We start from the raw sequence: 15,377 nt of genomic DNA, 5'->3' as shown, positions 1-15,377 counted from the left end.
GTATTTTCTAAATAATTCCCTGGAAATTAATTTAGATTAGCTGTTAATTACCAGGATATTTCTAAGAAAGGCAGATGTAATTTGGTACAATGACAAGAAAAGTAGAGACAGTGTTAAAATTGTTATTTTTAGTTTTACAGCAAAGTGTTTTATTTAATTGATGATTATATCAGTCAGATCACAAACTAAAGAAATTCATCTGTAGCTAAAAACTACAGGCTATTGTGCAGGTCAACCACTGCACAGCATAAACAATAGCTTAATTTAAGTTGACTAGCTTCTCCAATATACAGGCATATTAATAATTTACAGCAGCTCAGAGCATGCCTGTTTTAGTCTATTTTTCCTTGACCTACTACTTCATGTCCTAGCTTGCTTTACAACTTTAGAACGAACAGGTTCTTAATAACTGCAGCAACTTACACTTTTTCCACTACCTGTATAACTGGCACCAATGTGGGTTGGCATGTCTTGGAATTAACCTTTAAATTTACAGCTAAATTTTAGGAAATGTTGAGAAAAGTTACCTCAGCTGCTGCTGTGTATGTGCTATAAATTATATCATATCTGGTTTTGCAGCCAACAGCTGACTGGCTGCAGGTTAAAGCAGCTCTAAGTGGTTAGGGTTAGTTTGTTGAAAATTGTGGGATATAAACCTGATTGATCTGTAACACTGGTCCACTTTAAATCTGTCTTGTGAACGTGTCCTCAAACACATAAAGGCAGATAAGTCTCATCTCTGACAGATGTTTTCGAACTGAAGAAGATTTCACAATTGTAATCTTCATCTCATATTCGTACCAAACATTCCTGATGATCTGCACAAAGAGACAAGTCCAGACAGCAGCTTGATGCCGTCGCTGGCAGAGAGACCTGCGACAGTTGGAGCTCAAACATCTGCTGCAGGTTCGGACATGCAGAGGCTCATTCAGCTACAAGACCAAACTCTCCAGCTACGATGCCAAAGTACCTGACACAGTGTGAGCAGGGACTCATATAAGATGCAGGTCCCTGGATTTACTCTGATTCCCCTTATTCAGCATCATTTAATAAACACTATCATGTTTCAGCAGCATTAATCACCCCTGTACCAAAAACATCTTGTCCATCCACTTATAGCTTTAATATCAGTTGTAATGAAATGTTTTGGAAAACTCGTAGTCGACATGCTAAAATCTGAGGTTGCTGTTAGTATGGACCCTCTTCAATTTGCCTACAGACAGGGCAGGAGCACAGAGGATGCTGTCATCAGTGTAACTCATCTCATCAGTAAGCACCATGAAGACACCAATGCTTATGCCCATGTTTTATTTATAGATTTTAGCTCAGCTTTTAACACATTCCAACCACACTTACTTGTCCCGAAGCTAGTTGACAAGGGAGTGAACCCCAAATTATTAAATGGTTTTATTCCTTTTTAACAAACAGGTCACAACAGCTTAAGGTCAATAACTCTCTGTCGGAGATCAAACTGTGTAATACAGGAGTGCCCCAGGGTTGCATGAGCTCACCCATCCTGTTTACGCTTTACACAGATGGATGTAGAAACAAGAACCCAAGTAATCATATCATCACATTTTCTGATAATACGATTATTTTGAGCTTGCTTCATTGTGATGGCTGTCCCTCACTATACTATGAGGAAATGTCCTCCTTTAAATCCTGGTGTGACAGTCATCACCTAATCCTTTACACCAATAACACAAAAGATATGATTTTTGTTCCCAGAGAGGTAAGAAACCATGAGGTTGTGACCATTAATAACTGTGCAATCGAGCAGGTGTGCTCCTACAGTTACCTTTGAATTGTCATGGATGACAAACTTTAGTCGAGTGAAAATGTGGAGTTTCTTTGTAGGAAACTGGCTCCAAGGATTCACTTTCTCAGGAGGCTGAGATTGTTCGTTGTCAATGAAGAGATCATGTTATTCTATCATGCAGTTAAAGCATCATCAGATACGGCCTGGCAGGCTGGTACAGCATCTTAACTGTCCAGCCAAAAAACAAAATTGCAACTCTGGTTAAAACTGCAATGAAAATCACTGGACACAAAAGTCAGCCATCTCTTCAATCCATCTACGATGGAAAAGTAATAAAACAGGCGCACCGGATCATCAGTGACCCAACACACATTCTCCATTAAGAACATGAACTCTTACCATCAGGAAAACAGTTTAGAGACACAAAAGTCTCATTCATCCTGTCATCCCTTACACTTGTAAAGAAGCATCCACAGTCATAGAACCCCTCAGTACCAAGCAAGATCAAATTAATCTGTATCACTATGTTTTAGCCACATCATCATGATTTTTTTTAAATAACTGCGATTGAACACATTGTTGTCTTGTGACGGTTAAGAGTGAGACAGGAAGCAGTGTTTGGGTCTAAAGGTCTGTTTCATCATGAAGACAGGAGACAGTCTGCTGAGGAAGAGGAAGTGAAGATATCTCTTTGCTTTTGTTTTTTCAAGGATTCTATCTGACACACAGTCGGGCGGTGTGTGTGTGTGTGTGTGTGTGTGTGTGTGTGTGTGTGTGTGTGTGTGTGTGTGTGTGTGTGTGTGTGTGTGAAATACCTTGATGTGGATTCATTAAGACTCTGCTGGAAGATGAGTGTGAAAAATAAGAATGATCTGCAGCCGTGCAGCTGCAGCTCCAAGAGGCAGTCATGGTTTGAGCTGAATGTAATATATAATTATTATATAATTGATTACGTTTGCATATTAAACTGGGCAGCCCTGTGTGTTGCCCTGTGTGTTTTTATAAGTCTAGTACATGTGTTAACTCACACTGCACATTTCAGTCGGCCTCTCTGTTTAACTTTTGCACTGTAAGGATCAACGCGGAGCTGATAATGAACGTAACATATACTGTAAATCAACTCTGACCTCCTTTTCTTCTACTGAAGTTAGCATGCTAACCTGCTAGCTCCATCCCGGTCAGCCCACCTCATCACTTTCCGATACCGAGTCACTGTAGGGTCCAGTCTGCCCTGAAGGAGTATCACTGCTCAGAGGGCTTATAGTGATAGCAAAAACTTACAAATAGCTCATTTAAACAAAGAACATATAATATGTTAGTCAGTTTAAAATATGTTGCAGGGAGGATTATTAAACTTTGGACAGAGCCAGGCTAGCTGTTTCCCTTAGTTTCCAGTCTATATGCTAAGCGAGGCTAACCACCTCGTGACTCCAGCGCTGTACTCACACACAGACACGAGACTGAGGAGGCTCTCAGAGAGAAAGTGAAGAAGTGTATTTCCGAAAATGTGAAACTGTTTCTTTAAGGTTGGAGCTTGTACTCACATAAGCGTTGAGTGTAGCTTTTTCATTAAAGGGTAATAACACCGACCTCCCCACAGACCTCTGACCCTCAGACCTCAGCAGGTTTCCTGTCCGCTGGTTTTTGTCTCTGCTGTTTTTCAGGCTGACATGTTATTTCCAGCTCAAAGACCGGTTCCTCTCTGCAAGAGGGTCTTTAGCAACACCGGTCAGAGCTTCAAGCCTGCAAACTCATGGGGGAGGGGAGAGTGACAGTTAGAGTTAGGAACATGGAGGGGCAAAGTTCCTCTCAAACTGTCTCGAGCAACTTTCACTTTCATGTGTGGATCCAGGATCATTGTCTCCTGATCCCTTAATAGCCTTACTAGTGGAGATAAGATGATATGAAGTTTGTCCTGAGGGTGCCGCCAGAGGAATCATCATGGAGTCATTAAAACCTAAATAATAATGATAATAATAATAATAATAATAATAATGCATCTTTAAATTAGGTTTATGATAAATCTGCAGTTACAAAATGCTTTACAAAGCAGAAAATGCAGATAGATCACCACAGATACCTCATTAAAATAAATATGAATCATTATAGATCATAAAAAGGCGTACGATAAAGGTTCAACCTTAGACTCTCAGGCAGTAACAGTGGTGTCCAGACAGCAAAAGCTTTGTCCCCTTCAGTTCCCAGGACCTCACACATTCACCTTTGTCTGCCATCTTCAAATGACCATTTGTTCCTCTGGTAAGTCTCAGAGCCGTGGTATTGTCTAAAGTCTGAGGGATATTTGGATGAACTTGGTCATTTATTAGCAGCTAGACACTGTCTTTTCACAATAAAAGGTCATTTCGAAATTTGTCTATAGTTGTTGAAGTCAGCAGGATTAGGACCAGCTTTTTTTGAAGAGTGGTTAAATGCAGGGAGCTTTCCCATGGTCAGGGACACAGCCTGAGGTTAAAGGTAAAGTCACCACAGCAGGCAAACAGGAGGCAATAACATCAAACACAGTGCAGTGAAATTTAGGAGGCAGGAAAGACTTCATCATCTGGGGAGCAGGAATTTAAACTTAAAGGCTGTAGATATGAGTTTTACTCTAAAAAGACCAGAGCTGCTGAGATGAACTGTGATGTTTTCATGAGTCTGAAAGTGCTGATGTTTTTACTGAGTGTTTGTCGCCCTCTGGTGGAGACTGAGGTGCATTGGACGTACAGAAAAAAAGTCCTGCATTCAGATGAGTGTAACATACACATATACATGTATACTGTTTTCTTTCTCTTCTTTGAATTAGAAAAGTATATTATGTACCTGTGGTGAGTTTAATGAGGTATCTGTGATTGTAGTCAATTTTATAAAAACAAAGTCATCACCAGCTAAGAGCTGGTTCATGCTCATTTGTAGTCTAATGCACTGTGTAGCAATTTTTAATATGTTGCTGTGTGACACAGTGTAACTGTAAATGTGGAGGAACTGAAAGCTCAGTGTTTCTCTTTGAAATGTAAAATAGCTGAAAATGGAAAATTCTCCAGTAAAGTACAAGAAACCTCAGAACTTTCCATTGTGAGCGTCTGGGTGTCTGTGTGAAGCTGGGTGTCGTCTCAGCACTTTGAATCAAAATGACTTCATGAATGGAACAGTCCAGTGTGAGACGTTCCAGTTTTGTGCTAATGTGATAAATGGGTGTGGCTCTGTGTGAAGCTGCTTCTTTGGTGCAGTCAGTAAAAAGAACACGGAGGATTTGTTTTGATGTCTCCTACAGGCAACAGGCTTGGGTTCACTCTCCTCCGTCAGCTTAATGGCTTCTGGGAAGTTGTTCAGAAACCTCAGGAATCTGCTAGTGTGGAAAATTAAGACCACATGTGCACGCACACACACACACACACACACACACACACACACACACACACACACACACACACACACATACACATTACCACTGACATACGTAGCCATGAGGGGAGGCAGGCTGGGGGGGGCTGAAACAATAATCCTCGGGAATCTGACTCCATCCCAGGCCCCCCTCACTGAGATCACTAATGTTGCAGGCTAACCCTGTTTGTTGAAGTAACAGTTACCACACTAGTTATAGATTTAGCCACTGTGTTCATCTGGGATCACAGCTGGTTGCGACAGCTGGTGAATCGATGAGTGATCTCAGACAAAAAAGAAAAACTGAGCTTCCTTCATGTTTCCCTGTCAGCTCAGTCCTGACTGACCTTTATTTGGCCTCCATATTGTTACAGCGTTGGATGTAGGCTGCCAACATTTTTAAGATTTTCCACTGATATAGTTTACTCTTTGGAAAATATCAAAAACATATGAAAAATCACTTTGGCATCAGTGTAAACTTGGAAAACAGACATTGGTCAGCATCTTCAGTAAGGAAGAGGAGGAGATGTTGGGGATTTGTTAGAGAGGAGCCATGTGATCAGAGTTTGACATGTGGAGAAATCATTAGAAACTGAACAGAGCAGCTGCTCCAGTGTCTGCAGATGAACTTCAGGTTGAGATGTTTCCGCTCACAGAGAAAAAACAGAATAATCTGAATGAACCAAAGTCTAAGGTTGTGTTTACTGTGGATGTTTAGTCTCTTCTCTACATTTCTGCATTTTATTCCATTCAGGATTCTAAGCTGGTGATCAAACAGCATTTTTCTTTTGGTACAGCCCCCCCTGCTGGTAATAATATCCATTTTTTTCTGTGATGCTCTTCTTGAGGTGCTTTATGATCCAGCCTGGTTAGCCTGAAATGAGTTCTTTTCAGTTATCTCTTCCTTTGAGGTGATGGGTTCTGTAGTCCTGTTTCAGTTTGGTTTTTGGTTTTGGTTGCTAGTACATTGTGTGTCTTCCCTCCCTTTTATTAAGTTTGACTGGGCTGTCATGCCCCTATCATTTCCTTTTTTTTAATTTTGGAGTTGACATTATTTTGAGGAAATAAAACAGTTGCATTCCTTCCTACATTTTAACAGTGATAGTAATCTGTAACCTGTAAGATCTCAAAAATTACCTTCCCCACACTGTTAATACATAATTACAGAGGCCTTTCTTGAAAATGTAAACCCTCCCATCCACCACTGTGAGTCAACTGAACAAAAGTTGTGTCTTACAGAATCATCCAGCATGAAGGGTCTTCCAGAGAGACTGGTCTCGATACAATGAAAAACTTTAAATGAAACTAAAACTAGGAAGTCTGTATGATGACTGCAAAATGAAAGAGGTTCATCATCTTGAAAGCAGGAATTTCCATAGAAAATGTAGTGATTCAAAGCTGTTGGAATGTCTGACGTCTGAAATTTTAACCTTCACAATTTGCAGGAAAAAAAGCGACATATCTGGTTTCATTGTCGTGTTTATTCATTTGAACACAAATGACAATATTTGATTTCTTAAAAAAACAGTCCCTTGGTAAGCTCAGAGTATCATCAGTGTGTTTGAGTTTCCTGTCAGATTAACATGATCACCCCAATGTGTTTCAACATGAAAAGTAAAAAATCAAAAAATCATGTAAAATCAAAATCAAATCAAATATCCTCGCAGATATCTGCCCTCACAAACGCAAAGCAAATACCTGACTTCCCTCCTAGGACCTGCTAAGAGTGCATGCATGTTAGTGTGTTATATCCTCAGGTCCTTGGGGTTGACCACCCTGCCGATGAAGAGCAGCGCCCCCGATGCTTCATCGCGGATCAGGTAGAGGAACGGGCGGTCCACCCTGTACGACAGGTGGCTAGCTGTTGAGGTGGCGCTTGGATACTGGTTCCCCTCAGGCGCCATCTCCATGACAACCTTGTGATTGAGGCTTACAAGCTTGGCAGTCTGAGCTGAGATTTTCTCCAGTTCTGGGTTTTCTAGCCATTCAGACAGACCTGCAGGGAGGGAGGGGAAGGAGGAGGAAGAGAAGAAGGAAGATCAGGATACAGACAAGGAGATGCAGGGGGAGGAGGAGGAGAACAAGGAGGAGCAGGTGAGATGAGATGTAACTATGTCATTAAAAGAAAATCATCACTGCCATAAAAAGCTGTTAAGAGCAACACACAGTATAGAGATATGTCACTGTGTGTATATACACCTTTGTCTTGTTTTACAGCTTTGACACATGCTAACTCAACAACACACTCGCAGACTGTACCATGACTTTCTCTCTGCTACAGGCATAAAATAACATTACATGATGATGCCAGTGTGTGTTGCACTGTAACAAACAGGTATCACATAAAATCTATTGCTCCTTGGGGGTTTCCCAGTGTAGGTCTTTTTGTCTTGTCCAACTGGTTGGAGACCCCCAGGTTGATCCCACGCTGGAGGGATTATCTCATCTGGCCTGGGAACGCCTCAGGATCCCCCAGTGGGAGCAGGAAAATGGAGCTGAGTAAAGGGACATCTGGACTTCTTCACCACCAAGACTTGACTAATAGATTAAGTGGTTGAAAATGGAAGATTGGATGGATGGATGGATTTCAAACTGAAATTTGAAGTTGAAGTTTTGCATTTAGTGATATCTTATCAAAGATATGCTCCTTGGGTAAAGAATGAACCTCCCATCCATGATCAAATATATACAGGTAATCCCATTTACAGGTGATAGCACACTTTGAGTGTCATTTCTGAGTCTTTCTGACTTTGTGTAACTACAACTTTTGTTTAAAGCTACAGTAACTGATAAACACTGGAAATACGACAGGATGCCATTTATTGTGAAATTAACTTTGAAAAAATGTGTTCTGCTAATAAAGGAGCATGACATGAGTATTTTAAAACAGTTTGACTTTATGCAAATCAAACCTCCCAAAATTCCCTGATGAAACAGAAATTCAAAGTTATTTTCTACTCAAACTCCACTGCACAAAATAACTTCAGTCATGGAGAAATGTAGGAAAAAAACGATCATCTCCACCAACTATTTTTCAGTTCTTTTACAAGCTGCCAGGTCTTGAACAGGAAAAATGATGCATGGAAATACATCACTTGGGGCATTAACTACTTTGCTGTGCGCCAGTTTCATGGCAACATGAGGAAAATACCTCCTCAATCAGATCTGACTTTAAGTCAACTGGAGTTATTCTGCTTCAACAGCCTGTAGGCTGGTGTCTGAAAAAACTCTGCCTCATAATTTATTTTGTTATTTGAACAAATTGTATCTCTGTTTGTTCAATGTTGGTGGTTATATGTTCATAAATATAAAGGACATTCATTGTCAGACCTGGATTTGGTTCTGGTTGTGGACTCACCCAGGTCACTGAGCAGTGGCAGCAGGTCTGAGGAGTAGCTGAGCCTCAGGGTGGGCAGAGTGAGGGACACCTGGGCAGGGAGGAGGGTCATGGAGAGGTCCTGGACAAACTCAGCAGTCAGACTCTCCTCCAGCAGGGTCATGTTGGATGTCACTTCATCCGGTAGGAAGACAAACATGCTGATGTCATCCTGCATCTGGATCTGAGCGATCTGTTGGAGGAGAAAACCCCAAAAAATTATTGTTCAGGAGACATCTCAGCAAATGGGCTGAATCTGAATCGATACTTGTAGTTTCCCTGTCATTACTCGTTCTTGAGTAGAAAACACTCACAGTGCAGCTCAAATCTGAGTCAGCTCCCATCTTCACAGGGTAGTTATCCTGTTGCATCATGGAAACACGGACAGGTGCCCCGCCGTCCACCTGGAAGTTCTCCATTACTCCACTCTGACTGAACCGAGTCACCCATTTCCCTGTTCACAAACAGAAAACTGAGTCATCACTTACATCCATGCATCCTCAACTCAATACTGACATTTAGTAAGTGTGGAATAAAAGTCTGGTTTTGGTGTAAGACACAACATCAACATCAACAGCATGAACCACAGTTTGACATACCTTTAAAGTAAGAGGCGCTCACAGAGTTCACTCCAGCGTTTCGGGGGAGGGGTTTGGCCAGGAAGCGCTGCACTTTCCCGCCTGTCTGTTGAGACACCCAGTCATTGATGTCTTTCACATCTTTGGATCCTCCTTGCAGGGCCATGGGACGAACTCCATACTGCTGCTCCACGAGCGGAAAGAAGTCTTGCTTCAGACGAAGTCCTGAAAATAGTCACAAGTCACAAAAGTAAGGTTAACAGAAGAATAAGGGCCTGTAAAGATTCAACTGACTGAAGATTATATTTTCAATTAGATGTCATGGTCAAAAACTTTAATGTGAAAAAGATTGAAAAAAATAATCAATGCCTTTATGTTTTTTATATGGACTCTAGGAAAGGGATCAAAACAAACAAACAAAAGATTTTTCTTTGTCAGTCTTTCATGGAAAGGTAGGATGAAATGTTTCCATTTCAATGCTAACAATGAATCTGTCTTTTTGTAGTTTAAGGAAAACCAGAGAAATCATATATTAACTGCTATAGATCGTACATTAAGGATTAACCTTTCTGTAGCTAAACCAGTATTTTAAGATCTCAGTATGCCTCACACAAAGTACCTGTCAGCTCATCTAACAGCATCTGAAACATCTGACAGTTTTGTTTTCCCATGTTACACAGTGATTGGCCAGGTGTTAAGGGGTGTAAACAAAACTTCCTCTGAGTGCAACACCTTGAATGTCTGTTATCTTTTATTATCATTTGACCAATTGACAAATGATTTCACCCCACTTTTGAGTGTGTCCTTTCAGAAAAAGGTAGTTCTGATGTACTTTTACATTTTGATGTGGTTGGATGACACGTTGAATGAACTGCTTCATAATACACTGTTACTGGCCTAAACCAATCAAAACATTCATAAAATAATGAGAATTAAAAGTCTGACACCAGCTCACTGGGTGATTCATATGGTTTCCTGTTGTATCCAACACAATTTATTTTGTATGATAGTTTTTCACTGGAACTCTTTTGGAAGAAGTTGGTTGTTCCCATGGCCCGACCCACATGAACTCACGTCGTGCCAGGTAGATGCGTGCAGCGGTGCTCAGGCCTTTTCCAGGCGTCTTGACTGAAGCCAGCAGGCTTTTCAGGGTGGTGTGGAGCTGGGGATCCTGCAGGGTGTGGTACCTTAAAGCCCTGAACAGCTGCGTTTCAGCACGCTGAGATCCTCCTGGGGGATAGGAGTGATCATGTTACATAAGTTGAAAACTTCTGGCAACATTCTTATCTCTATTTTTATGTGCATGGTAATTATTTCTTTCTTACAAGTCGTATCTAGTTCCTGGCTGTTACATATTAACTGTTACTTTTAATTTAGTCATTTTTCACGTAGAAATAAGAGCAAGTGGAAAAATACAAACCTCTGACATAAAAATTTGTTCTAAACACCTTCTGCAAGGACCCATCCTGGTGCAGGACCCAGGCTGAAATCTTTAGCTTGGTCATTAATCGTGATAATTAGTGGTAAACTTAGTGTCTGTGTGTAATTTTCCTCTGCTCTGTCATTCTGAACAGATGGAGAAGAAGTACATATTGAAAAAGAAAAGGAAATTAATAAAATAAGAAATATAATAATAATGTGACACTGCTGACCACCTGATACTTGTGGCATTTTTGCGGAGCAGCAGATAAAACTGAAATAAATTTCGACCGGTTTGGCCGGTGGGTCCGTACACACCGTGGCAGCTAAAGCCAAAGCACCAGTTTGGTTTTAGATTGTAGTGAGTTTGTGTCTTCACCCATGGACAGCTGCGTCAGCACTGCAGACACACTAATGGGGGACAGGAAGATGTTGGTTGAGGCACCGCGGCTCGCCAGAGCACGGAAAAGGTTGTAGCCGAAGTCCGAGGTGGCAGCACCCATCTTAGTCATCGGTGTGGTGAAGAGCTCCACATGTTCCTCCTCCCCACCAGTCTCCTCACCTCCGGTGTCCGTCTGGAACACATCAGTAAACACAGCAATGAGCAGATCAGCTAAACATTTTATCACAGCAACAGTGTGTGTGTTGTGTGTGTGCAGTGGTGGTCTTACATTTCTGTTAATGTTAATATCCCCCATTCCATTGCTTGTATGTCTATTATCAAAACCAGTGTAAACAGTTAAATTATAAAAAACTGCATGGTTCAGGCCCAAAATACATTTCTGATCTGCTGCTACATTCTGGACCATCTGGACCTCAGAGGGTCTGGTTCAGGTTTTACTCCAGAGTCAAAACTAAACCTGGAGAAGCAGCATTCAGGTTTTATGCTCCACATATCTGAACAAATGTCCCGAAAACTTGAGGTTTTCATTTAATCTGTCTTATTTTATTTCATTTCAATCTAATATCTTACTTTTAAAAATCATATTTATACATTTATTTTTATGTTTTCGTATGTTTGTTGTAAATCTTGTCCTAACACCTTCATGTCTTTTGTAAGCACTTTAATCTAGTGTGTAACAGTTTCCTATATGATATTTTTTTTTATGACACCAGTATTGTCTGCTCTTTTTATTATTGACATTTCAATAACTTGTGTAACTATAATATAATTTTCTACTTGTTTAGGAGACTTTGTAACATCTATCTGGGACTGCAGATGAAAAGAGCATTCTGGGTAACAGTGTTTATGAAGGATCCTGTCTCTGTTAAATCATCATCCACCAATAGAATAAAAATACTCTCTCTGACTGGCTGTGTGGACACATCAAACACATTTCAGGTCAATTATTTCATCACTGTTCTAGATCAAGGTGTATTGACCTGCAGGTAACCATAGCAACAGCCCTGATGCATCAGGCTAAGTTCAGGTGCAGTGCAGGTTAACGGGTGCAGGTTTCTGGTTATCTCGGCTTTTCAAGGCCAACATGACTGAAAACAGACTTAAAAAACACTACAGTGAGCCGCTGCGTCAGGAAATGACTGAGCCTTTTAAACTACATCATATATATGTTTGGTGTTGATGATGATGATGATGATGATGGGCTCAGGGCTGAGAGCTGCAGACAGACTAACATGCTGTTGGTTTGTTCTGCATTTGGAATAACACCAGTGAAACAGTCATGACATGTGGAAACAGGTGACGTGGATACCTGAGCCTGACAGAAGCTCAGGACGACTCCAAACACCAGCAGGAAAGTTGTTCGCTTCATCCTGAAAGACAAACACAAAAGACACTGTTTTAGAGAAACACACACACACACACACACACACAAAGTTCCCTTTGTCTTTCTACACACATCTGGACCTGGTTCTGGAGGTTTCACAGAAACAAAGGTCTGTCATTTGAGCCTCAGAGTATGTACACACACACACTATAATTGCGGGGACCCATCGTTGACATTAAGCATTCCCTGGCCCCTTTCCCCTATAATAACCTGAACCAGACACCAACACTAAAACCAAGTCTTATCCCTCAAACGCTTGTGGGGTCTAGCATTTTGGTCACACACACATGCACACACACACACACACACACACACACACACACACACACACACTCTCATACACCACATGCCTGACGGGAAACCCAGAGTGTGTCGTCCAGAAACCTCAAACGTTGCAGTTTTTTACTCCAAAACTGATCTCATCGTTTCATATGTAATATACTGTGTGGAAATATGGAGAAATACAGCAAACACAACACAAATCCACAGAGAGCTGTAACTGCAAAAGAATAAATATCATCAGCATGCATCCTGTTTAAAGTGAGAGGAATTCGCTGAAGTCACATCAATGTAAAAACTCAGTCCAATTAAAGAGGTGAATTAACGACCTGTACTCATGTACAGATTAATCATCTTTTAGTTTTATATTGTTTTACATGGAGGAATCAGGTGATACACATCACATAAAGAAAAAGAGTAAATAAAGACAAAAGTAAATAAACTGGTGGCTATAGTTAAGGTAATGAATTGTTGACTTTGTGTCAGTGAGCAGGCCTGATGGAGACCTGCAGAGTCCTGCAGCAGACCGCAGATGAGCAGCTCACATGTGTCCTGCAGGAACTTGTCCTGATTATCACAGGAATGTTTCTCATTGGCTGCTCTCAACTCTCTGATATCACATCAGGGATTTTTAAGTCCAGGTCACGACCCTGAAGTTGTTCCACAGAACTGCAGACATGTTTGTTCTTGGCTCCAAAGTCTTTACAGCCCCGAGTAACCTCAGTGTGAACTGATGCACAAAGTCAAGAGCTGCAAACAAACCCACTACAGGGCATCACTTCACTCTTGTCATGTTCGTTACGTGTTTATTTAACACCAAATAATTTACTGATGAAAGTGTGTTCAATGTGACGAGCTCCAAACCTGCTGCTGCCTCAGCCTGTGGAATCAGGACTCTTATATAAAGCGCAGTGGAAAGGCTCCAGCTGCGGCTGAGCCTCCTGGCACAGACTCCGGTGGAAAACTGAACTGAAGAAGAAGTCAGTTTCACAGACTAGAAACAGAACCAGGATCAGTTCGATCAGTATCAGAGACAACGTTTTTACTACAGTCAGAGGCAGATTCTGTCTCTGACTGTAATCAATAAGGAGATGTGATGGTTTTAGTGCGAATGATCCAGCTGATGAGACGAAGAACTCCGGTCTGAACTGCAGCACCAAAATGACTGTATTCATCCACAGTTATTGGCAGAAAAAACAAAAGTCAAAAGTAGTGCATAAAAGCACATAAAGCGCACTCACCTCTCCTCTGCTCCCGGACGGTCCACGTATGTCGGTCTCTCTCTGCAGATGAGACCAGACTTCGCCCCGCCGACGCCTCCTGGCTCTGCGCCCACGGCGGCGCGCCTCCAGCTGTTGCCAACAGAGCGGCGGGAGCGCGCAAGTAGGACAGAAGCTGCTGAGTCCAGGTGAATGAAACTTTAAAGCCAAAGGCAGAAGACAAGACAAGAAATCAGTACAAATCTATTCAAATCCAACATAAACCAAGTATGTTTTATGAGAGGTTGTTGGCCACCAGAACCTCTACAGATTCTTCTCCCAGGACTTGGACCAAGAAGACCACCAGGTGCTCACATGTCCCTCATTTGATAATTTTTAATCTCATGTGTCAATATTTAGGTTGATGTTTGTTGATTAAACATTAAACCTTTGACTCAGATCAGGGAGATCACTTGATTATTTATCCTCTGCAGTGTTTTATAGGTCTACATTTAAATGATGGTAAATGAAACTAATCTTGATGGCAAACTCCTAGAGGGGTCTCAGGGAGCCTAGAAACTACAAACTCTGATATATCAGGTTCCTTTGAACCACCTGATGCATGTACCTCGTACCCTTAACACACCCTGGAACCCTGAAGACATGTCAAGGACCCTTAAAAACACTAACATACCCTTATGATCTACAAAAACCCAAAATGTCCCTTGGATGCTCCTAAAAGATCCTTGGTATTGCCTTAGAACCACAGAAACCACCTAAAAATAACTTACAACACAGTGGGGACCACCTCATACACCACTGGAACTACAGTGGGGAACCCTAGAGCTCTGTGAAGGTCTACTGGAACCTCTGTAGGACATGTGGAACCTACACAGTGACATGTGAAACTTCCTTCTGAGACCACCCTTGAAGACACCTTACAAACATGTGGAACTCCATTAGTGCCCCTTGACCTAGACATTAGGACAACAACCTCCCCCTGAAACTCTAAGTTGCTTTAGGAGCTTGCTAAGGCCCACTAGGAGTCCCTAAGGGACCCATCCACTGTTTGGATGACTTGAGCCCCCACAAGGACCTCTTCACAAAAATAAGAATCCATTGAATTCCCCCAAACACTTTTATCCTGAACTTTGCCTTTTAGGCAGCACTTACCTCCTTTGTTGTTTACCGGTTTTGAACAAGCTCCACCAGTCAAAGGGTTTAGGTTTTAAGTAGTAACAATTTGATTTAGACAATAGTAGGGGACCAACCTGAGCAGGCTAAACTCGGGTCAAAGAAGTCCAAAGTGACAGAAGAACCATGCTGGTCTTTGCTAGTTTTTATTTGTTTTTTGTGCCAGCATGTCTGTTTGTTTTGCATGGACAGTGCTCTTTTTTCTCGGCCCACAGTAATCTCATCAAGGCAAAAACTATTAGAAACTGACACTTGGTATTTGACAGTCAGTCTGGAAATGAGCAGTGATTTCAAACTCTAAAATGTGTTTTAAATAAACAGAAACAGTGCAGCAGTATCTAAGGATACAAAACAAAGGGGGTTTAATTTTTGAGAAGAGCTGGAATTTCTTCTCCAAGTGAATCC

The 15,377-nt window shown here is 41.5% G+C and overlaps 1 protein-coding gene across 3 annotated transcripts; it reads right to left on the bottom strand.

Moving 5' to 3' along the window:
* Positions 1-6,601: 6,601 nt before the first annotated feature.
* On the bottom strand, positions 6,602-15,075 carry serpinf1 (serpin peptidase inhibitor, clade F (alpha-2 antiplasmin, pigment epithelium derived factor), member 1). 3 transcript variants are annotated; one of them, XM_071506303.1, is made up of 9 exons: positions 14,952-15,075; positions 13,821-13,997; positions 12,226-12,286; positions 10,893-11,088; positions 10,169-10,324; positions 9,116-9,319; positions 8,831-8,970; positions 8,499-8,709; positions 6,602-7,136 (listed from the first exon to the last, which is right to left on the bottom strand). In XM_071506303.1, the coding sequence occupies exons 3-9, from the start codon at positions 12,283-12,285 to the stop codon at positions 6,886-6,888; spliced, it is 1,218 nt and encodes a 405-aa protein (XP_071362404.1). In that variant the 5' UTR covers position 12,286; positions 13,821-13,997; positions 14,952-15,075; the 3' UTR covers positions 6,602-6,885. The 3 variants fall into 3 exon arrangements, with proteins under 3 accessions (XP_071362404.1, XP_071362403.1, XP_071362405.1); XM_071506302.1 differs by lacking the exon at positions 14,952-15,075 and adding an exon at positions 14,101-14,134; XM_071506304.1 differs by lacking the exon at positions 14,952-15,075 and having other exon boundaries at positions 13,444-13,829.
* Between the last annotated feature and the right edge of the window lie 302 nt (positions 15,076-15,377).

The sequence above is a fragment of the Trachinotus anak genome, unplaced genomic scaffold (genome assembly GCF_046630095.1).
Source record: "Trachinotus anak isolate AG129_WGS33_773 ecotype Australia unplaced genomic scaffold, CSIRO_AGI_Tana_v1 ptg000020l, whole genome shotgun sequence".
NCBI classification, from domain to species: Eukaryota; Metazoa; Chordata; class Actinopteri; order Carangiformes; family Carangidae; genus Trachinotus; species Trachinotus anak.
The sequence above is the reverse complement of the archived record's forward strand: the minus strand, read 5'-3'. Positions and strand labels throughout refer to the sequence as shown.